The following is a 23,395-nucleotide window of genomic DNA, read 5'->3' as shown; positions in this document are numbered from 1 at the left end:
CACTTACCAACAACATAAATCGAAGTCAGAAAGAAGGATTTTAATGAGTTCAGTGATCAAGATCATAACATAACCAGCACCATCAGTCACTTTTTTGTTCAACTGGTGATTATAATTCAGAAACAACAGACAAACAAAATCTAAAGTTAATAATATATGGGTCAAGAGTCCAACTAAAGCAACCATTGATCGTCATAACGGTAACTTACGATTTGTGATTTTCTCCTTCAGTGATTCTGCTTGCTAACATCAGGTGTCTTCAATAATGTTCAATCATCACTAAATTAATCACTTAATTATCTCATTAACTTAAACACTCTTGAGTGTGGACTCATACACTCCCAGGAGTGTTAATTTAACACTGGAGTTTTTTGCTGTGTACAAAGAGCCGTAGTTAACTGACAAGCTGAGCCATATCGCATTAATTATCGCTGGCGATACGTCCGCAATATTAATGCGATATGGCTCAGCTTGTCAGTTAACTACGGCTCTTTGTAGTAAATGCCTCTCCATCTGAAAGCAGGTGAAGGCGATTTACTACTAATCAAGGAACCGGCTTTAATGGTGAGATGCGCATAACAATATCGCGATTTAAATCACCCAGTCCTAGTCAAGACCAAAGAGCCCAACTACAGCAAACACTGACCTCTACAATGGTGACCAAACCAAACTCTTCAAACAAACTTCAACATGTAAACCTCTTAAACATAGTTTCTAAACATCGAAACTTCCCGCTATAACTGTCTAAGAATGTTAGGGGGGATAATGTTCTATCAGTGTCATCACTAAACATGTTTGAAATGTTTATAGAGAGTGTTATCCTACCTTTTAGGAGAACATTCTGGTTACAAAAATAAAATTAGCTACAGAAAATATTACAAGAACATAACATAATGCTCTCAAAACATTCATAGAACAATAACATTTCTAGCTGGGATGAGCTCATATTGTGGTCATAGTTTGAGCACACAGTGAGAGTGCTGTGAGGTTACACTTTTAGAACACTGTGAACTCAGATTGCTGGCGTTGTGACCACATGGTGACATCACTGTGAGATCATAGTGTTGACTGGGTCACTAGTATCTACATTAGTTAGGGCTGTGCGATATATATCGTGAGATTGTTATGCGCATCTCGTCAGTAAAGCCGGCTCCTTGATTAGTAGTAAATCGTCATCACCTGCTTTCAGATGGAGCGGCATTTACTACAAAGAGCCGTAGTTAACTGACAAGCTGAGCCATATCGCATTAATATTGCGGACGTATCGCCAGTGATAATTAATGCGATATGGCTCAGCTTGTCAGTTAACTACGGCTCTTTGTACACAGCAAAAACTCCAGTGTTAAATTAACACTCCTGGGAGTGTATGAGTCCACACTTAAGAGTGTTTAAGTTAATGAGATAATTAAGTGATTAATTTAGTGATGATTGAACATTATTGAAGACACCTGATGTTAACAAGCAGAATCACTGAAGGAGAAAATCTCAAATTGTAAGTTACCGTTATGACGATCAATGGTTGCTTTAGTTGGACTCTTGACCCATATATTATTAACTTTAGATTTTGTTTGTCTGTTGTTTCTGAATTATAATCACCATTTGAACAAAGAAAAAAGTGATCTGATGGTGTTAGTTATATTATGACATTCATCATTTGAACTTGATCACTGAATTCATTAAAATCATTCTTTCTGATTTTGATTTATGTTGTTGGTTACAGCATAACTGTGAATCTGCATAAATGCCCAGAATTTTTGATATAATGTAAAGGATTTCTTAAAAGTTGTTTAAAAAAAAAAAATCATTCTTTTAGGCACACACAGAATTCAAGATTCAGTCTATGCATGTCAACAATGGTGAGGAGCAGAATATTCAATTAGGAAAAGTAAATTACATAGACAATTCAGATCATAATTTATTCATACCGCAATGCATGATGGGAGCCATTAATGAGTTGTGATTGGTGGCAGCCACTGCAACATGCTTTATTATTGTCACCATTGTTGAGATTCACAGGCTGATTATTGATGTCTGTGTTTTAAATGAATTTATCTGAATGTCTTTTGATCAGAACAATGTTTATTAAATATTTTGAATTATAAGTAAAGTACTGATAATCATAGGCTGAAGAATCACTAAACTGCTGCTAACAAGTTAAAACAAACTATCTCAATAAGTTTCCTTTTTCAGATCACAGCATGATTGTCAAAACATAACCAACACTATAAGAAAACATTATACTTTGGTAATTTAACTGTTATAAATCAATAACAGCAGACAAACAACAGTAAATATTAAAATAAACATATAATGGTCAAGAGTCCAACTAAAGCAAACACCCATCACCTTAATGGTAACTTACAATTTGTGATTTTCTTCTTCAGTGATTCTGCTTGTTAACATCAGGTGTCTTCAATAATGCTCAGTCATCACTAAATTAATCACTTAATTATCTCCTCAGCCCTAAATGCCGCTCCATCTGAAAGCAGGTGATGGCGATTTACTACTAATCAAGGAACCGGCTTTACTGACGAGATGCGCATAACAATCTCACGATATATATCGCACAGCCCTAACATTAGTTCACTAATATAGTCCAATTGAATGAAAAGAAGTGATTGAATTGAGAAACTGATGAACATCTGATAAGCAGAATCACTGAATGACAGAGAAACAAGAACAGAAAAAAGAGAAACACAGAAACTACAACTGACTTCCAGCCACACTGAGTGTGAAACCAGTTTACAATTATTATGACCGCCGCTAGCGTAGCTAGCGAAAGCGGTCATATAGGGATTGTCAAAGTTTTTTTTTTTTTTTTCGTCATCTAACTGAATTTTTTGTCAACGATACCAGGGACACCGAAACACCGGGGAACATGAAATTTGGTGGGCATGTAGCCCCACTAGACTTTTCGGAAAAATTTCGTTTGGTCCCCGGGGGCCACTCCCCCCCCGCGCTGGGCCCCCCCAAACCCCAAAAAATGCAGTTTTTCCTAAATAACTACCTGAACCGTGGCACCGAGGATGAAGACATTTTTATGGTATGTTGGTCTACTAGACTTTTACGGAAAAATTTAGTTTAGTCCCCGGGGGCCACTTCCCCCCCCCGCGCTGGGCCCCCCGTGAATTTTTCGTCAACGATACCAGGGACACCGAAACACTGGGGAACATGAAATTTGGTGGGCATGTAGCCCCAGTAGACTTTTACGGAAAAATTTCGTTTGGTCCCCGGGGGCCACTCCCCCCCCGCGCTGCGCCCCCCGTAAATTTTTCGTCAACGATACCAGGGACACCGAAGCACCGGGGAACATGAAATTTGGTGGGCATGTAGCCCCACTAGACTTCTACGGAAAAATTTCGTTTGGTCCCCGGGGGCCACTCCCCCCCGCGCTGGGCCCCCCCAAACCCAAAAAATGCAGTTTTTCCTAAATAACTACCTGAACCGTGGCACCGAGGATGAAGAAATTTTTATGGTATGTTGGTCTTAAGGGCCCACATCAACCTAGCCCATAATCGATTGTCAAAGTTTTTTTTCTTTTTTTTTTCGTCATCTACTGAATTTTTTCGTCAACGATACCAGGGACACCGAAACACCGGGGAACATGAAATTTGGTGGGCATGTAGCCCCACTAGACTTTTACGGAAAATTTTCGTTTGGTCCCCGGCAGAGGTGGAGAGTCCAGGGGTCAGAAAGTAAAAGTCCTGCCATATATTTATTCCACCCATGAACTCACACAGCAAACACTCCAGTGTTAAATGAACTCTCCTGTGAGTTTATTTGGCTCCAGACTCAAGAGTGTTAAAGTTAATGAGATAATTAAGTGATTGTTTGAGTGATGATTGAGCATTATTGAAAACACCTGATGTTAACAAGCAGAATCACTGAAGGAGAAAATATCTTTTTTAAGTTGCCATTATGGTGATCAGTGTTTGCTTTAGTTGGGCTCTTGACCCTTAAACTAATAACTTTAGATTTTGTTTGGCTGTTGTATCTGGGTTATAACTCTCAGATGAACAAAGAGAAATGTTGATCAGGTGGTGTTGGTTATGTTTTGACATAATCATAATTTGACCTGAATCACAAAACTCATTTAGAGAGTTAAGTTTACCTTGTTGATTATAGCTGCCTGTGATTCTAATATGATGCCATGTTAATCATTTTCAATGTAATCAGAAAGATTTCTTGAAAGTTGTTCTGATCAAAAGACTCTGAAAAAATATATTATTTGGACATACTGACACCAAGAATCAGCCTGTGATTCACAACAATGGTGACAATAATAAAGCATGTTGCAGTGCATTCTGGGTGCCACCAATCAAAACTCATCCATGGCTCCCATCATGCATTGCGGTATGAATAAATTATGATCTGAATTGTCTTGTTTTCCTAATTGAATAGTCTTTTTGTCACCATTGTTGAGATTCATACACTGAATCTTGATGTCTGTGTGTGCCTTAAAGAAAGATTTTCTTTTTCTTTATCAGAACAACTTTTAAGAAATAATTTGAATTATATTGAAAAATCTGGAACTTAATCTGTAGAATTACTGTGATGTTGTAATGACCAATATACATTTAAGTCAGAGATTAGGCTCTAATTGAGTTCAGTGATTCAGATCAAATTATGATTATGTTCAAATATAACCAACACCACCTGATCAACTTTTATTTTTGTTCATCTGGCTGTAATAACTCAGATCAACAGCCAAACAAAATCTAATGATAATCATTTGAAGGTCAACTGCCCAACTAAATAGAACACTAATCTCCATAACGGTGTCTAAAATTGTGATTTTTCTCCTTCAGTGATTCTGCTTGTTAACATCAGGTGTTTTCAATAATGGTCGATCATCACTCAATCAATCACTTAATTAGCTCATTAACTTTAACACTCTTGAGTCTGGAGCCAAATACACTCACAGGAGAGTTCATTTAACACTGGAGTTTTTGCTGTGTGAGTTCATGGGTGGAATAAACATATGGCAGGACTTTTACTTTCTGACCCCTGGAATCTCCACCTCTGGGCCCCGGGGGCCACTCCCCCCCCCCCCCCCCCCCCCCCGCGCTGGGCCCCCCCAAACCCAAAAAATGCAGTTTTTCCTAAATAACTACCTGAACCGTGGCACCGAGGATGAAGACATTTTTATGGTATGTTGGTCTTAAGGGCCCACATCAACCTAGCCCATAATCACTCATTTGTGATTTGCGCCCCTCCCATAAAAAATGAAAATGAAATATTATTCTGCTTTAATCGCCCCTATCTTCAGTTGAGATGTTCAGAACTGCACCATATTTCATGTGTATGATTAACTTGACATCCTCTGGGGGTATGCTAAGTTTCGTAGAATTTCATCCATGGGGGGGTATAAAATAAATTCATTTATGTGCACATTTAGTGACTGTACACTCATCGGCCTGTAGATGGTGGTGTTGAGCGAAAGGGTTGCTGGTTTAGGATGATACTGTCACTAAGGTTGCCAACTGTCCCGAATTAGGCGGGACGTCCCGTATTTTGGGCCTAATTTATTTGTCCCGTGCGTGACCTCCCATGTCCCGTTTTTTGACAAGCTGATAAACCACTGACTGATACAACAGCAACAGCAGCAGTGCTGACCACGACACTTGAGCATGATCACCGACACCTGTCATCATCCAATCACAGCTTTTTTTAATCACTGTTTAGAGACAAATCATTGTTTGATTTGCGAACATCCTCTGCCGTCTGGTCGCTTCCGCTTCAAGCCGTACTCGTCTCGCGCTAACGGTAATTTATTTTCACTGTCCACGTTTTGATTTCGGCTAATCAATTTTGGCGAATGCAAACAACGTGATTATTGTTCATGAGTCTAACATCCAGCCACGCAAGAAAACATGTAATCTACCTGAGGGAATAATATGCTCAAAAAACATTTCTGATTATTATTAATGTTTTAAAGCTTTTAGAAAGTACATAGCTTTTGTAACATTATCTTAACTGTCACTTTTGATTAATGTAATGCATACGCATCAAACACGCACAGACACACACAGACACACACATACACAAACACACACACATACACAGACAGACATGCACATACTACTACTTTTTTTAGGTATATACATAAACAAGCAATACAGCCAAATTGCTCCACGTCATTTATTTTTGTGGAAAGCCAGTGCAGGCCTGAGCGGCGGTCATATTTTGTACCGCCATGCGGTACATCTAGTTTATTTCGTACATGTACAAAAGTTATTGTTGAGAATTAACAGGGATTGAGTTAATAACAGAGTTGTATAGTCCAGGGGTCAGAAAGTAGAAGTCCTGCCATAGTTTATTCCACCCATGAACTCAGTCAGCTGATTTCACTAATTAGTTCTCTCTCCTGTCTGAATTAGCAAATCCAGGTGATTGGAACAAAATACTGAGGAGGACTTTTACTTTCTGAACCTGGACTTTACACCTCTGACTACATGTCAGCCAAGAGTAAAGAAATAAATCAGAACTGGACCTTATCTGAGCCACAAAATCTGTGTATATTAAATATGGAGTCATCTCAGCCTTAATAAGCCTGTTAACAAGCAGAATCACTGAAGGAAAGAAGAGAACAGAAAAAGAGACGAGCAGAAACACAAGAACTACAACTGACTTCAGACACAGTCTTAGATGAAATCAACTGAAGAGAAAAGAAGACATTAAATCTGTGAAGATCTCAGCAGAGGAGGATTAAACAACTCCACAAACAGCATTACCAGCTTCACTTATTACTAACCAGACTGACTTTATTTCTGTCAGACGTCTACACAAGTTCTTATTGAGAATTAACAGAGGTAACTCTAATGCAGGGATGGGCAACTTCGGTCCTGGAGGGCCACTGTCCTACAGAGTTTAGCTCCAACCCTGAAAAAATCACCTGCCTGTAATTTTCTAGTAATCCTGAGGACCTTGATTAGCTTGTTCAGGTGTGTTTGATTAGGGTTGGAGCTAAACTCTGTAGGAACAGTGGCCCTCCAGGACCGAAGTTGCCCATCCCTGCTCTAATGTGTTTCATTTGAAGTCACCATAACGGTGATTAGTGCTTCCATTAGTTGGGCTCTTAACTCTGATTATATCTTTGGTCTTTTCTGGTAGTTGTGGCAGTGTGTTTGTTAAACAAATTTGCAGCAGCAAAGAAAGCTAAAGTGAAATGAGATCAGGTGATGATGGTTTCCGTTTGATGGTTTTATAGTCATCATGAAGTATCCTACTCCACTGATGCTTTTCAAATCTAACAATTGCGTTCCATTGATATTTTCACATGACAAACCCTGTGTTACTGCAGAATGAGATCCAGAAATATTATTTACACATACATATTTTTTTCAAATCACAAACCCTGTATTACTGAAGCATGAGATACAGCAGTACTATATGAATCAGTAAAAAGAATTGTATAAACTTGAGCTTTCAACGTTCATCTACTATGACAAACATCAATAATCAGCGTATTAATCTCAACAATGGTGACAATCAAAAGTACCTTGCTGCAATGCATGCTGGGTACCAGCATAGTACAAAACTCCCAGCATGCATTGCAACATGAATAAATTATGCAGCTGAATTGTCCTATTATTTTGTTTAATTCTAAATATTTGATTTATTTTTTGATGTTGTTTTTTTAGTGACATTTAGTAGCTTTTTTGTAATGTTCAGAATTGATCAGTTTATGTGTTTGACAAACACACTGTCACAACGACCATGAACACAAAAAACATTATAAGAGTTAAGAGCCCAACTAATGGAAACGCTAATCACTGTTATGGTGACTCCAAATTAAACATCTCAATAAGGAGTTCTATCAGAAATAAAGTCAGTCTGGTTAGTAATAAGTGAAGCTGGTAATGCTGTTTGTGGAGTTGTTTAATCCTCCTCTGCTGAGATCTTCACAGATTTAATGTCTTCTTTTCTCTTCAGTTGATTTCATCTAAGGCTGTGGCTGAAGTCAGTTGTAGTTCTTGTGTTTCTGCTCGTCTCTTTTTTCTGTTCTCTTCAGAGGTGTAAAGTCCAGGTTCAGAAAGTAAAAGTCCTGCTCAGAATTTTGTTTCAATCACCTGGATTTGCTAATTCAGACAGGAGAGAGAACTAATTAGTGAAATCAGCTGACTGAGTTCATGGGTGGAATAAACATATGGCAGGACTTATACTTTCTGACCCCTGGACTATACAACTCTGGTTAATAATAAAGTTTGTTGTCACCATGATGGAGATCAGTATTTGCTTTAGTTGGTCTCTTGTCCCTTGACTTGATACCATTCATTTCTTTCTGGCAGCTGTAACAGTGAGTTTATAAACACTTTTATTATGGCAAGAAAGAGCCAAGAGGAAGATGATCAGGTTTTTTAGATTTTGTCAAGATTCAGTCTATGCATCTCAACAATGGTGAGGAGCAGAATATTAAATTAGGAAAAGTAAATTACATAGACAATTCAGATCATAATTTATTCATACCGCAATGCATGATGGGAGCCATTAATGAGTTGTGATTGGTGGCAGCCACTGCAACATGCTTTATTATTGTCACCATTGTTGAGATTCACAGGCTGATTATTGATGTCTGTGTTTTAAAATAATTTATCTGAATGTCTTTTGATCAGAACAATGTTTATTAAATATTTTGAATTATAAGTAAAGTATTGATAATCATAGGCTGAAGAATCACTAAACTGCAGCTAACAGTTTAATCCTAACTATCTCAATAAGTTTCCTTTTTCAGATCACAGCATGATTGTCAAAACATAACCAACACTATAAAATAATATTTTACTTTGTTCATTTAACTGTTATAAATCAATAACAGCAGACAAACAACAGTAAATATTAAAGTAAACATATAATGGTCTAGAGCCCAACTAAAGCAAACACCCATCACCTTAATGGTAACTTACAATTTGAGATTTTCTCCTTCAGTGATTCTGCTTGTTAACATCAGGTGTCTTCAATAATGCTCAATCATCACTAAATTATCTCATCAGCCCTAAATGCCGCTTCATCTGAAAGCAGGTGATGATGATTTACTATTTAGGAACTGTACAATTAACAGTAAATTACTGGCCAGTATTTTACTTTAAAAAAACCTGGTAAGGTCTAACAGTGTAGATTATCCAGAGCAGCCTACCTCCGAGTCCATGGTGTTGATCGATGCTGAAGAGACGGACGCGTTCACAGAAAATCTGGTGCACACGCACTGACGAGCACGACCTCGATGGGAGGGTGCTCGCTGGCAGTGGGGGAGGGGCATTAGAGTTGTAAACATTTAAAATTTTGGCTAAGTCCACTAAATCTGCCAGACTTGCCGACTGCAGCTTTAACCTTTCTCAGCTAGTTGAGACATATACTAGACCACATTTGAAGGATTATAAAAAGTCAACATTAATTGATCTTATTTTTTACAAATGTTCCACACAAATATTGGCTTCTGTATATGCAAATGATGTTAGTGATCATTGTGTCGTTGCCACAGCTAGGGATACAAAATTAGCTAAACAGAAATCACGTATCATTAAGGTGTTTAAAATATTTTAATGAGCATGTGTTATGTATTTTAGATGTTTATTTTATGTTGTGCTTGGTTTTGTCTAGACTCGCTCACTCGGCAGTATTCCCAAATGAGAGGAATACTCGACCCAAGTAAGTGTCACAGAACTTTGAAAATGATAGGAGAGGTTATCAAGAATGATGATGATGATTTTTTAAGAAAATATTTTAGAATTGACTGACCTAAATCACAACAATCTTTCTTTTTATTCCCAGAGAAACAGCAACTGCAGAGTACAAGTGCTGATCGTCCTAACAGTAAGTTAATCCTACCTTTTTCAGAGATTATGTAATTATTTTCATGTATCTGGTGAAACGTTTGAGGTTTTGACATTATTCTGCAAATATATATATATATATATATATATATTTTTTTTTTTTCTGTATAATCACAGACAGACTCAATGCTGGTGAGATCAGATACCAGCTTTTGTCAGACTACTTGTGCATGAAAAAAATCTTAAACCCAGATAGCAACATTATTTCGGCTGTTTGTTGATATCTGTGTGTGTCAGCATAAGCTAATATTTTGATCTCATGTTTGTTAAAATCTTTAAACTGATTGTTATAATATTGCTGGATCTCATGCTGCAGTAACACAGGGTTTGTGATGTGAATATATTAACACAATTGTTAGATTCCAAAGACATCAGTGAATGAGGTTATTTAATGATGATTATTAAACCATCAACAGGTAACCTTCATCACCTGATCTCGTTTCACTTTAGCTTTCTTTGCAGCTGCAAATGAGTTTGACAAACACACTGTCACAGCGGCCAACAAAGACAAAAGATAGATTACGAGTTAAGAGCCCAACTAATGGAAACACCAATCACTCTTATGGTGACTTTAAATGAAACACATTACCCAGTCAACACGTTGATCTCACAGTGATCTCTCCATATGACCACAATGTGAGTTCACAGTGAGCTAAAATTGTAACCGCACTGTGCACTCACTGTGTGCTCATATTATGGACACAATGTGAGTCACCCCAGCTAGAAATGTAATTGGACACGGACTCCAACATCACTCAGATGTTTAATTAAGTGATTAATTTAGTGATGATTGAGCATTATTGAAGACACCTGATGTTAACAAGCAGAATCACTGAAGGAGAAAATCACAAATTGTAAGTTACCATTAAGGTGATGGGTGTTTGCTTTAGTTGGGGTCTAGAGTCCATTATATGTTTACTTTAATATTTACTGTTGTTTGTCTGCTGTTATTGATTTATAACAGTCAAATGAACAAAGTAAAATGTTATCTTATAGTCTTGGTTATGTTTTGACATAATCATGCTGTGATCTGAAAAAGGAAACTTATTGAGACAGTTTGGTTTAACTTGTTAACTGCAGTTTACTGATTCTTCAGTCTATGATTATTAGTATTTTACTTATAATTCAAAATATGAAATAAACATTGTTCTGATCAAAAAACATTCAGATAAATTAATTTAAAACACAGACATCAATAATCAGCCTGTGAATCTCAACAATGGTGACAATAATAAAGCATGTTGCAGTGGCTGCCACCAATCACAACTCATTAATGGCTCCCATCATGCATTAGTATGCATGATGCATGCAGTATGAATAAATTATGATCTGAATTGTCAATTTACTTTTCCTAATTGAATATTCTGCTCCGCACCATTGTTGAGATGCATAGACTGAATCTTGACATCTGTGTGTGCCTAAAAGAATGATTGTTTTTTAACAACTTTTAAGAAATCCTTTATATTTTATCAAAAATTCTGGGCAAATATCAAGATTCACTTACCAACAACATAAATCGAAGTCAGAAAGAAGGATTTTAATGAGTTCAGTGATCAAGATCATAACATAACCAGCACCATCAGTCACTTTTTTGTTCAACTGGTGATTATAATTCAGAAACAACAGACAAACAAAATCTAAAGTTAATAATATATGGGTCAAGAGTCCAACTAAAGCAACCATTGATCGTCATAACGGTAACTTACAATTTGTGATTTTCTCCTTCAGTGATTCTGCTTGCTAACATCAGGTGTCTTCAATAATGTTCAATCATCACTAAATTAATCACTTAATTATCTCATTAACTTAAAAACTCTTGAGTGTGGACTCATACACTCCCAGGAGTGTTAATTTAACACTGGAGTTTTTGCTGTGTACAAAGAGCCGTAGTTAACTGACAAGCTGAGCCATATCGCATTAATTATCGCTGGCGATACGTCCGCAATATTAATGCGATATGGCTCAGCTTGTCAGTTAACTACGGCTCTTTGTAGTAAATGCCTCTCCATCTGAAAGCAGGTGAAGGCGATTTACTACTAATCAAGGAACCGGCTTTACTGGTGAGATGCGCATAACAATATCGCGATTTAAATTGCCCAATCCTAGTCAAGACCAAAGAGCCCAACTACAGCAAACACTGACCTCTACAATGGTGACCAAACCAAACTCTTCAAACAAACTTCAACATGTAAACCTCTTAAACATAGTTTCTAAACATCGAAACTTCCCGCTATAACTGTCTAAGAATGTTAGGGGGGATAATGTTCTATCAATGTCATCACTAAACATGTTTGAAATGTTTATAGAGAGTGTTATCCTACCTTTTAGGAGAACATTCTGGTTACAAAAATAAAATTAGCTACAGAAAATATTACAAGAACATAACATAATGCTCTCAAAACATTCATAGAACAATAACATTTCTAGCTGGGATGAGCTCATATTGTGGTCATAGTTTGAGCACACAGTGAGAGTGCTGTGAGGTTACACTTTTAGAACACTGTGAACTCAGATTGCTGGCGTTGTGACCACATGGTGACATCACTGTGAGATCATAGTGTTGACTGGGTAGAGTTAAACCTCTGTTAATTCTCAATAAGAACTTTTGTAGACGTCTGACAGAAATAAAGTCAGTCTGGTTAGTAATAAGTGAAGCTGGTAATGCAGTATGTACTGTACCGTATATACTAGCCAGTTATTTATGTATTTTGCTGAAGTGTGTCAGAAATAATGTGATTTATGTCGTGTCTTTTAAATAATGACTCTGGATTCGAACTGTATGAACGTGTTTACTTTACTTTCTTTAGGCAACGTTAAACATACATAACTCACTGGCGCTTCCTAGTCGCCGCTCTCGTGACATCATCAACATTGCATCAACCTAGAACACCATAGCAACAACACCACATCTCCCCTTTCTAGAGATCAAAGGGTAGACTACCTTTGTCTCAACAAACCTTAGAGGATTATTCTGCCTCTTTTTGCTGGAAGGTCTGCTCCTATCTAATGCTTAAACAAACCAAATAATTATAACATTTGTCTTCATATTTCGAACAATCATTTTTTCCAGTATGTACATTAAGTGACAATGCATTTGTAACTATAATGCAACAGTAAACCACACACTTGTTTACAGGTTCAACCTTGCAGGTTTCACGACCCGTCTCCCACACCTAGTTCTAGGTGTAGACACCAAATCAGGAATGTCCTGCTCCTCTAATTCCGGAGTGACAGGGTGCGACTCAGTGAATGTATCCGAGGACTGATCTTGTGTATCACTTTTATCATCCTTAGCTGACGCTTGCATAGATACCAGATGGTGGCGATTACGTCTCACAGTCCCATGCTGAGTATTCACAAGGTAAGACCGTGGAGCAAAGTGACTGGCAACAATCGTTCCTGATTCTTTAGCATCAGACACCCAGACTTCTTCTCCTGGCTGTAGTGTGCTGAGTTTTCTAGCTCTGTGATGTTTATTGAAGCGCTCTGCATCTGCACTCTTTCTTCCCTTCTCTTTTCTGGAAATTGCATCAGTATCAGGGAGTGCTGGATCTAGCAATGATGAGAGTGTGGGCACAGTTGTTCGCAGCCTTCTTCCCATAAGAAGCTGAGCTGGGCTGTACCCATTCTGCAAGGGAGTAGCACGATACGCTAGGAGAGCAAGGTAAGGGTCATTAGCTTTCTTGAAAAGAGCTTTTATTGTCTTGACCGCACGTTCAGCCTCTCCATTGCTCTGGGGAAACTTTGGGCTGCTAGTAACGTGGACAAATCCATACGAAGCAGCAAAGGATGCAAATGAGTGCCCAGAGAATTGTGGCCCGTTGTCTGTAATTATACAGAACTCCATGCCGTGCGAATATGGACTTCATGTGGACAATGACGTCAGTAGACCTGCTGGGTGATAACTGAGCAATCTCCACATACCTGGAATAGTAATCCACCACAAGCAGGTACGTTTTAGTTCCCAGCATGAATAAATCAGCCCCTAACCTTTGCCAGGGCCTGTCTGGAAACTGAGTGGGCATGAGTGGTTCTTTTGGGTTTAATCTCTCCTTGAGGCATGTCCTGCAGTTGAGCACCATTTCCTTCAGCTGATTACTTAACCCTGGCCACCACACTGATTGTCTTGCCCGCTCTCTGCATTTTACAAGTCCTAAGTGCCCCTCATGCAACTTGCTAAGGACGCCATTTCTCATGGCAGCTGGAATGACCAGCCTCGTACCTCTCAGCAACAGGTCGTCCTGCACAGTTAAGAGAGCCCGTTCTGCCCAGTAACGCTTCAGTATTGGATCTCTCCGGCTGTGCTCTGTCCAGCCTTCAACACACAGTTTCATCACACTGGAACACACATTGTCATTCTTTAAGTCTTCTCTCAGCTGTCCCAGGTAGGTTGTGCTTGCCGGCAAATTCCCCATAATAGAGTCAACATAAATGTTAGTGTCCTCCCAAAACTCTCTCTCTTCATGAAGCTCACACTGCTTTACCGGAGCACGTGACAGAGTGTCAGCTACCCACAAATCCTTTCCTGGCACGTGAACAATGGAGTAAGAGTAACGCATCAGTCGCATTTTGAACCTCTGGATACGAGGAGGGAGAGCATCCAGAACTTGCGATCCTAAGAGACTCAGTAATGGCTTGTGGTCAGTTTCCAATGCGAAATGTTTGCCAATGAGAAAGTCCTTAAATCTTTCGCATGCCCACGTGAGTCCCAAGGCTTCTTTCTCCACTTGTGCGTATCTCTGCTCAGTCTGAGTAAGAGATCTTGACGCATAAGCTATTGGCCTCCAACCTTCTGGCCACCTCTGCAGTAGGACGGCTCCCAATCCATAGGACGAAGCATCCGCTGACACTTTACAGTCTCTATTCGCGTCATAGATGGCAAGAACAGGGGGGGACGACAGTACGTCTTTCAGAGCCTGGAATGCATTGGCTTGTTCAATGTCCCAAATCCAACAGTTCTTTTTCGACAGCAGGTCACGGAGAGCTTTGTCTTTATCCGCCAGTTGTGGAATAAACTTCCCAAGCTGATTTACCATCCCCAGGAAGCTCCGCAATTCACTCACATTTGAGGGCTCCGTCATGTCCCTGATAGCCGCTGTTTTCATTGGGTCGGGGCTAATGCCATCGGCAGAAATAATGTGCCCTAAAAAGTGTACTGTCCGCTTTGACAACTCACACTTCTCGACATTGAGTGTCATGCCTGCCTTTTGCATTTTCCTCAGTACTGCATGCAGACGGGTGTCATGTTCCTCCCTTGTTCTTCCCCACACCAGAACATCATCAATATGACACACCGTGCCTTCCAGTCCTTCAGTGACCTCTGTAGCCATTCTATTCTGGAAGTGTTCTGGCGCAGATGATATTCCAAAAGGAAGCCGTTTGAAGAAGTAACGGCCAAATGGGGTTATGAACGTTGTGTAGCGCGCAGAATCCTCTGACAATGGTATCTGCCAGAATCCCATATTAGCATCTAGCTTACTGAAGATCTGCGCTCCAGCAAGCATTCCTAACGTCTGTTCAACTGATGGCAGGATGTATTTTTCCCGGCGAACTGACTCATTTAACTTGGAGAGGTCTACACATATCCTAACAGCACCTGACTTCTTTGGGACCACCACCATGCCAGCACACCAGTCTGTTGGTTCCTCCACCCTGCTGATTACCCCCAATGTCTCCATACGGCCCAGCTCTTCTTTAACCTTATTCATTAAAGGTAACGGGATACGTCTTGGGGTTTTAAGAGAGAATGGAGAAGCCCCCGGTTTGAGCCTGATAACATATGGCTGTCGTACTTCTCCCAGACCACTGCACAATTTTGGATAACTTGTCTTTAATATTTCCATATCAATGTTATCTAATCGTGCCACAAGCTCGAGCTTTGCAATAGCCGGTCTGCCCAGAAGTGCAGTGTGCAGATTTCTGATTATGTACACATCTTCCTCAGACTGTTTTTCACCTCTCTTCAACAGCAGACTAGTAACTCCAACAACATCTAAGGGAACTTGCCCTGGACCAAGCAATGGCCTTGTTGCATCCTTGAGGGTAGGTAGGTCTTTATTAAAAATCTCCTCAAACACCTCTACTGGAATGACAGTGACATCTGCGCCGGTATCAATCTTAAACGGCACACGTTTGTGTCTAATGTCTAAGTCCACCATCCATGGTTCGCCAGTACCTGTGATGCTGCCAAGAAATATAGGGTCCCCCTCGCACACTTCACGCACAGTTTTTGATGATGTGCACACCCTCTTGTAGTGGCCTTTTTTCCCACAGGAGTGACATTTTACATCATTTGCTGGACAGTCACGCTTTGCGTGTGCTGGGGAGCTGCCACACTTATGGCACTGGTTGCTATTCATCTTACTGGAGTGTGCTATATGTGATTTTTGTTTAGGACCATTTCCTTTTTGGGGTCTCCCCATGTTATACTTTCCTTTGTACACTCTGTCAACAGAGCCCGCATCTGCAGCCACAGTGTCTGTCACACTTCTCAGCGCAGCTTGCTGTCGTTTCACCTCCTCACTTTGCCGCGCCATTGCGATTGCTTTTTCCAAGGTCAGCTCATGATCCAGCTGCATACGCTCAGAAAGCCGTTTGTCCGCCAACCCCACGACGAGTCGGTCCCGAATTAGCTCGTCATGTAATGCTAAATAATTGCAATGTTCAGCCAGAGCATACAAAGCTGTCACAAATGAATCAACAGTCTCATTTTCATCCTGTTTACGCATATTGAAACGTGCCCGCTCGTAAATTACATTTCTTCTCCCAACGAAATGTGCCTCAAAACCTGCCTTTACTGCGTCATACTTTGTTTTGTCAGCGTCTGCCAGTGGTAACCCCCGGAGAATATCATCCGCCTCATCTCCCATGCAGTAAATGAAAGTATTCACCTGATTTTCGTCCGAGTTTTCTTGCAAGTTGCTTGCCAATCGGAACCGTTCAAACCTCCAGATCCATTTTGCCCATTCTTGTGGTTTAGAGAAGTCAAACGGCTCAGGCGGCCGTATGCTGAAAGTAGCGCTCGGTCCCACTGCCCTCGGCGCAGCGACCGCATCTCCGCCATCCATTTCAGCTCGCACGTTCTTCCCACGTATCCGGGCCTCGCGAGCAAAACTAAATCAGGTAACACGTCAAACTACAGCACTTCTGACACCATGTCGTGTCTTTTAAATAATGACTCTGGATTCGAACTGTATGAACGTGTTTACTTTACTTTCTTTAGGCAACGTTAAACATACATAACTCACTGGCGCTTCCTAGTCGCCGCTCTCGTGACATCATCAACATTGCGTCAACCTAGAACACCATAGCAACAACACCACAATTTACAGCAACAATTTTTTTTTTTTGGTACCATGTCCTGAAAGATCTTGATCTTGGCAAAAACTCCAATGTTAAATTAACTCTCCTGGGAGTGTATATGAGTAGGGCTGGGCGATATATCGCACGATATTGTTATGCGCATCTCATCAGTAAAGCCGGTTCCCTTGATTAGTAGTAAATCACCATCACCTGCTTTCAGATGGAGCGGCATTTACTACAAAAAGCCGTAGTTAACTGACAAGCTGAGCCATATTGCATTAATATCACGGACGTTTCGCCAGCGATAATTAATGTGATATGGCTCAGCTTGTCAGTTAACTACTGCTCGTATATGAAGTCTGAACTTATGAAGCCTGAAAGTCAGATTTTTCAGTGTTTTTATCTTCATATGATGTGTTTTGTGTGTTTCAGTGTGTGCCCTGAGGATTGTTTTTTTGGGGAAGAATGTATCAGAAAATATTCGAGTCAGAAACTTATTCCTGGGAATAGATATGCGTGAGAATGAAGTGCTTACAGCTTTAAAGCAGCACAATGTGATTCCAATCAGTGGGATGGTGAAAAACAGACACATCACTGTCATTAACACTCTTCATCTGCTGAATCCAAACAACTCAGATCATCAGATCACACAGACGGTGAGAGAGTGTGTGAATCTGTCTGCTCCAGGACCTCATGTGTTCATAACCATACTGCAGTGTAAAGACTTCACTGAGGAGGACATGAGAAGAGTGAAATATGTGCTGAAAAAATTCAGTGAAGAAGCGATTAAACGGACTTTAGTTCTCACGACTGACACACACACAAGTTTTATGAAAAAGCCTTCAGCTATTTATCAGCTAATAAAGGAGTGTGGAGGAAGACACCTGCAGCTTGATGATAGAAAACCAGAATGGCGATTTGACATTTTCAAGAGTGTTGATAAGATACTCAAGGAAAACAAGGAAGAATTTCTCACATGTGAGATATATGAAGATGTTATAGGAACATCGGTGGATGAAGAGCCAAGCAGATCTGATCATTCATTCAGAGCAGAAGAATATGAGGAGCATTCTTATCACAAAGATTATGGAAAACCCAAAGAAAGACAGAAAGAGAGAACTAAAGGTATCAAATTTATTTTGTAAGTTTTCAGAATTTAACTTGTATGACTGTTTATGAAGTAAAATCTGAGGGAAATACGAAAAAATTAGAAAACTCAGAGAAACTTTTGGTGGTACAAACTACAAATCAGGCACTGTGCAGAAAAAAAGTGCACAGCAATGAAGGGGTGACACTCTAAAACACCAAGAGTTCAAATATGACCCCCCCCCCCCACACACACACACACACACACACCCACACCCACATCCACACACAAACACACAACAAACTATGCTCCAAACTATATAATAACTATATAATCAGAACTCCAAAACTGTAGCAAGGAGAGTCAAAAGGTAGGTATCATTTGAAAGAACTCTTTTTAATTTTTTTGATAAATTACATTACATTTGGACATTGTCCTGCCGAGAAACGGCTGATAAAAGACAAAAATATATATACAATTTTTATTATGATTTTGCATATCTTTCTTATTTGACATGTAATAACTCAGGAAGGAAATAAGGTAGGAGGAAAATTATTTTTTAGTGAAGTCCCCCTACATGTTAGCTGCATCTGGATAAAAAAATAAAAAAAATTGGATAAAGGAATCAAAAGTTACAGTATTTGGAAAAGAGATAGCCTTTTTGTACAGTCTTTGACACCCCCTCATGGGCAATTTTTTCTCCATGTAGAATATCTTGTCATAAAAGCAATAGATTATGTTAATTTTGGGCTCATTTTAATTGTAATAATATGCTGTAAAAAATGAAGTGCCATTTTCAATTATCTGAGAATGTTTCATGAGCTGTATGATGTTTTTGACACATTGCAGTACATTATTTTATAGATTATGAAAAAGAGAGATTTTATTTATCAGCATATAACTCAGCAATTCTTAAGAGTTTTTCAAAGTGGATACATTCACTGTAAAGTTCAGACTCTAAGCTTTCAAATGACATCAACTTTGTGTTAATCAAGGCAAGATTTTAGAAAAATATGGTAATGAATATTTTTGCAGCTAGGTGGCGCCTGCTGGCGGTACACTCGGTTTTAGAGGGATTACTCAGCACTCGTTAAGAGTTAATAAATGTAATTAGATGCATTAAAAAGCTGAGATCCTAAGCTTTAAAATGATATATATTTTTTGTTGTTCCATTCAGTGGTTGCTTATAAATTAATTTTTTTCTTTCCGAATGGGAATAAAAATAAATAAATAAAATAAATAAATAAATAAGCTATAGGCAGCCTATAGGCGGTTATAGGACATGACACATATTTATATACTTTGAAGCCACTAGATGGCGCTCTTCTCACTTGAATTTTTTTTTTAGGCCTGCACTCTAATTTGATGTGAAATGTTGCATTTATTAAAAAAAAATTATATATATATATATATATATATATATATATATATATATATATATATATATATATTAATTCTAATGGAGAAAATAGCTCATAAAAATTATATAATTAATGCAAAGTATCATAAAAAAACTCTAAAAATTCTAAATAATAATCAGAAAATATTATAGAACAAAAATATTGGTTATCCTGGGAAAAAATAAAGTTAAATTTTAAGGCTTCGTCCATTTTTGACCGGGATGAAGCTAAGTGTGACCCATTTATGAAGAAGCCCAGAGGGCTAGTGTTTTGACAACATCAGTTTAAACCCTTTTCATCTTATGACTTTAAATTGATAAATGACAATTTATGAGAATTTATAACTAAATTAAAGAATTCAGAAAATAAACTTATGTAAATATTAGAGCTATCTCTAAAGCATCTCTGAGATGAGAACGGGTTGAGCATCTCTAAATTGAGCTGTAATTGGTCTGTGTCTATCAGGAAAATCAATCAATAAAGCAACAAAGGCACACAGTAAATTCCCCAGTGTTAAATTAACACTGCTCAGAGCACATATGGTCCCACTCTACATGGTGTTAAAGTAACACTGAAGCAGTGTTAAAGTTAATGAGATAATTAAGTGATCAATTGAGTGATGATTGAGCATTATTGAAGACACCTGATGATAACTAGCAGAATCACTGAAGGAGAAAATCACAAATTGTAAGCCACCGTTATGGTGATGTGTGTTTGCTTTAGTTGGGCTCTTGACCATTACTGTATATTATTAACTTTATACTTTGTTTGTCTGCTGTTATTGATTTATAACAGTCAAATGAACAAAGAAAAAGTGTGATCTGATAGTGTTGGTTATGTTTTGACATAATCATGCTGTGATTTGAAAAATGAAACTTATTGAGATAGTTTGGTGTAACTTGTTAGCAGCAGTTCTGTGATTCTACAGCATATGATTATCAGCAATTTTCTTATAATCCAATATATTTAATAAACATTGTTCTGATCAAAACACTTTCAAATGAATTTATTTAGAAACACAGACATCAATAATCAGCCTGTGAATCTCAACAATGGTGACAATAATAAAGCATGTTGCAGTGGCTACCACCAATCACAACTCATTAATGGCTCCCATCATGCATTGCGGTATGAATAAATTATGATCTGAATTGTCTATGTAATTTACTTTTCCTAATTGAATATTCTGCTCGTCACCCTTGTTGAGATGCATAGACTGAATCTTTATGTCTGTGTGTGCCTAAAAGAAAGATTTAAAAAAAAAAAAAAAACTTTTAAGAAATCCTTTATATTATATCTAAAATTCTGGATATTTATGCAGAATCACAGTTATGCTGTAATCAACAACATAAATCAAAAACAAAGTTCAAATGATGATTGTCATAACATAACCAACACCATCAGATCACTTTTTTTCTTTGTTCATCTGGCAGTTGTAAGTCAGATACAGCAGCCAAACAAAAATTAAAGCTAATAATTTAAGGGTCAAGAGTCCAACTAAAGCAAACACCCATCACCATATCGGTGGCTTACAATGTGTGATTTTCTCCTTCAGTGATTCTGCTAGTTATCATCAGGTGTCTTCAATAATGCTCAATCATCACTAAATTAATCACTTAATTATCTCATTAACATTAACACTGCTTCAGTGTTACTTTAACACCATGTAGAGTGGGACCATATGTGATCTGAGCACTGTTGATTTAACACTGGGAAATTTACTGTGCACCTTGAGCTGAGTTTATCAGTGACCAGACATCAAAGCTGCTGAACCTGTCTAGATCTGTCTGAATGCTATGTTTGTTGACAGTGTCATCAAAAAGAAAATTATTGCAGCTCTTCCATTAAAATTGCAAGTTTAAGCATTTATGCAAGTTTAAGCATTTAACAACTTCATGGTTGTTTAAATTGAGCTTTTTTTACAGCAGATATAGGAGATCACAGTCCAGAGGGAAATCGCCCCAACTGTAAGTAGACAATTCAGATTATTTTATTGAAATGTATATTAATATAGAGCTACACGATTCTGTATGAATTGAGAATGAAAAAAATTTTTTTTAAACACAGATCACAATTCTCCCACGATTCTAAAAAAAAAAAAAAAAAAACATAATTACTAAAGGTTCTGACAAATTGTTAATTGCTGCAGTGAATTTAAAATGTTTTAAAAATGCATTACAGTGTAAAAAATACAATAATTAATTGAAGCATAATTTTTTTTACAAAAGGTGATTTACTCTATTTTGATCGCTACCGTAAATATCATTGTTTACATCCGAACTATAAACTTATCCCAGTACTTTTGTGATAATATGAATGTTTGTAACACAGAAACAATGATAGTGTTACAGTAATAGTCAGTTATGTTCTGTTTTGGCTGTTTCATTGTGTTTTCACTGTCCTAGCTAACAGATTTTTCTTATAAGAACATGTACACTGAAAAAAATGTGGAGTGACATTTACTTAAAAAAAGCTAGGCAACTTTTTTCACACAGAAAGTGCTTGTAATCTTTACTCAGGCTATTTCAATTAGTAATTAATTGTAAAAGTAATTAAATTGAACAAATTATAATTGAGTCATAATTAATCAAATTAATTCCTTAAAAGTTAACCATTTAAAATGAGTACAATTTACAAAATATCTTTTATTGCCAACATTGAAGACACCTGGGGCCTGTACCATGAAGCCGGATTAGGTGGCTAGCCGGCTATGTTTCAGCTTAGTTTCCGCCAACCCTGGGTTTTAGGTACTATGAAAGTAGCTCGGCTTTAATCGGTGTTCGTTGCCATGGTATCTTACGCTGCACGGCTAACCTGCTCCGGGGCAGGTTATGATCTGGATTCGAGATCTCAGACTGAAGTTTGACCAATCAGCTGAGAGCAAAGAAACATATAGGTGACGTAACTTATTCCAAGTGTTTGTTGCAATGACTTCACCTTTTCTTCCAAATCCGGTGGACATCTCAGCGCAAATTGTTAGACGAGCACTTTGTAAAGAAAGAGTTTTTAGCCTGACAAAATCCCCTTGCCTTTCCTGATAGTAACTTGTATGAAAGATACAGCTTTTCCGCGGAAGGAATGTCTTATTTTGCGAACTTCTTGAGCCGCACATAAATAATTTAACACGTCGAATTCATGCACTTACTGTACCGCAAATGGTATTGCGTTTGTGTTTTTTTGCAAGTGGTAGCCTACATACTTGCACGGTGGGTGACGCACAGAAGCTAGGGGAAAACACGGTTTGTCGAACCATTCGCAAGGTGGTCCTTGCTCTGCAGGAGTACATGAATAGTTTCATTAATATTGTTCCCCGGACATTTATCGACTATGTCCATAAAAGAGGGCTTTTATAAAATTGCCGGTAAGATATATTGATAGGGTGACATATCACATGAACACTTTTTTTTTTTTTTTCAAAATGCACATTTCACAAATGTACTATACAATATAATACATGTTAAGAATTATTTTAAATCTTTAACAATCTTATGATAGGATTCCCTATAGTCTATTGCTCCAGTCTCCACTGCTCTAAGAGAACATGAGGCAGATGTTAATAGGAAATCCTATCACTTCAGGTAGAGATGTGAATTTGTGAGATGATTATTTTCTGTGAGATGAATCTTTAAATTAGTAACATTAACAGATATAAAAATGATCTACTAAACATTTCATCTGCTGATGACTTGTGGTCATGAACGTATGATCACAAGTTTGGATGCTAAATGGCCTGGCTCCAGTGCTTGACTCACAAATTTTCCATGAGTCTGTGT

At 38.2% G+C, this 23,395-nt stretch overlaps 1 protein-coding gene across 1 annotated transcript in view; it reads left to right on the top strand.

The window, feature by feature from the left end:
• The first annotated feature begins 8,957 nt into the window (after nucleotides 1-8,957).
• The window catches only part of LOC311304327 (uncharacterized protein), a 36,587-nt gene continuing 22,149 nt past the window's right edge, over nucleotides 8,958-23,395 (top strand). The window contains exons 1-5 of the mRNA XM_084431289.1: nucleotides 8,958-9,021; nucleotides 9,601-9,648; nucleotides 9,772-9,813; nucleotides 17,568-18,260; nucleotides 21,548-21,589. Coding sequence (XP_084287415.1) covers nucleotides 9,000-9,021; nucleotides 9,601-9,648; nucleotides 9,772-9,813; nucleotides 17,568-18,260; nucleotides 21,548-21,589 — 847 coding nt within the window. The 5' untranslated portion in view covers nucleotides 8,958-8,999. The remainder of the gene's footprint in view (nucleotides 9,022-9,600; nucleotides 9,649-9,771; nucleotides 9,814-17,567; nucleotides 18,261-21,547; nucleotides 21,590-23,395) is intronic.

Source organism: Rutilus rutilus, assembly GCF_951802725.1.
Source record: "Rutilus rutilus genome assembly, chromosome: 1".
Taxonomy (NCBI): domain Eukaryota; kingdom Metazoa; phylum Chordata; class Actinopteri; order Cypriniformes; family Leuciscidae; genus Rutilus; species Rutilus rutilus.
Note: the sequence above shows the minus strand (reverse complement) of the source record. Positions and strands in the feature narration are given on the sequence as shown.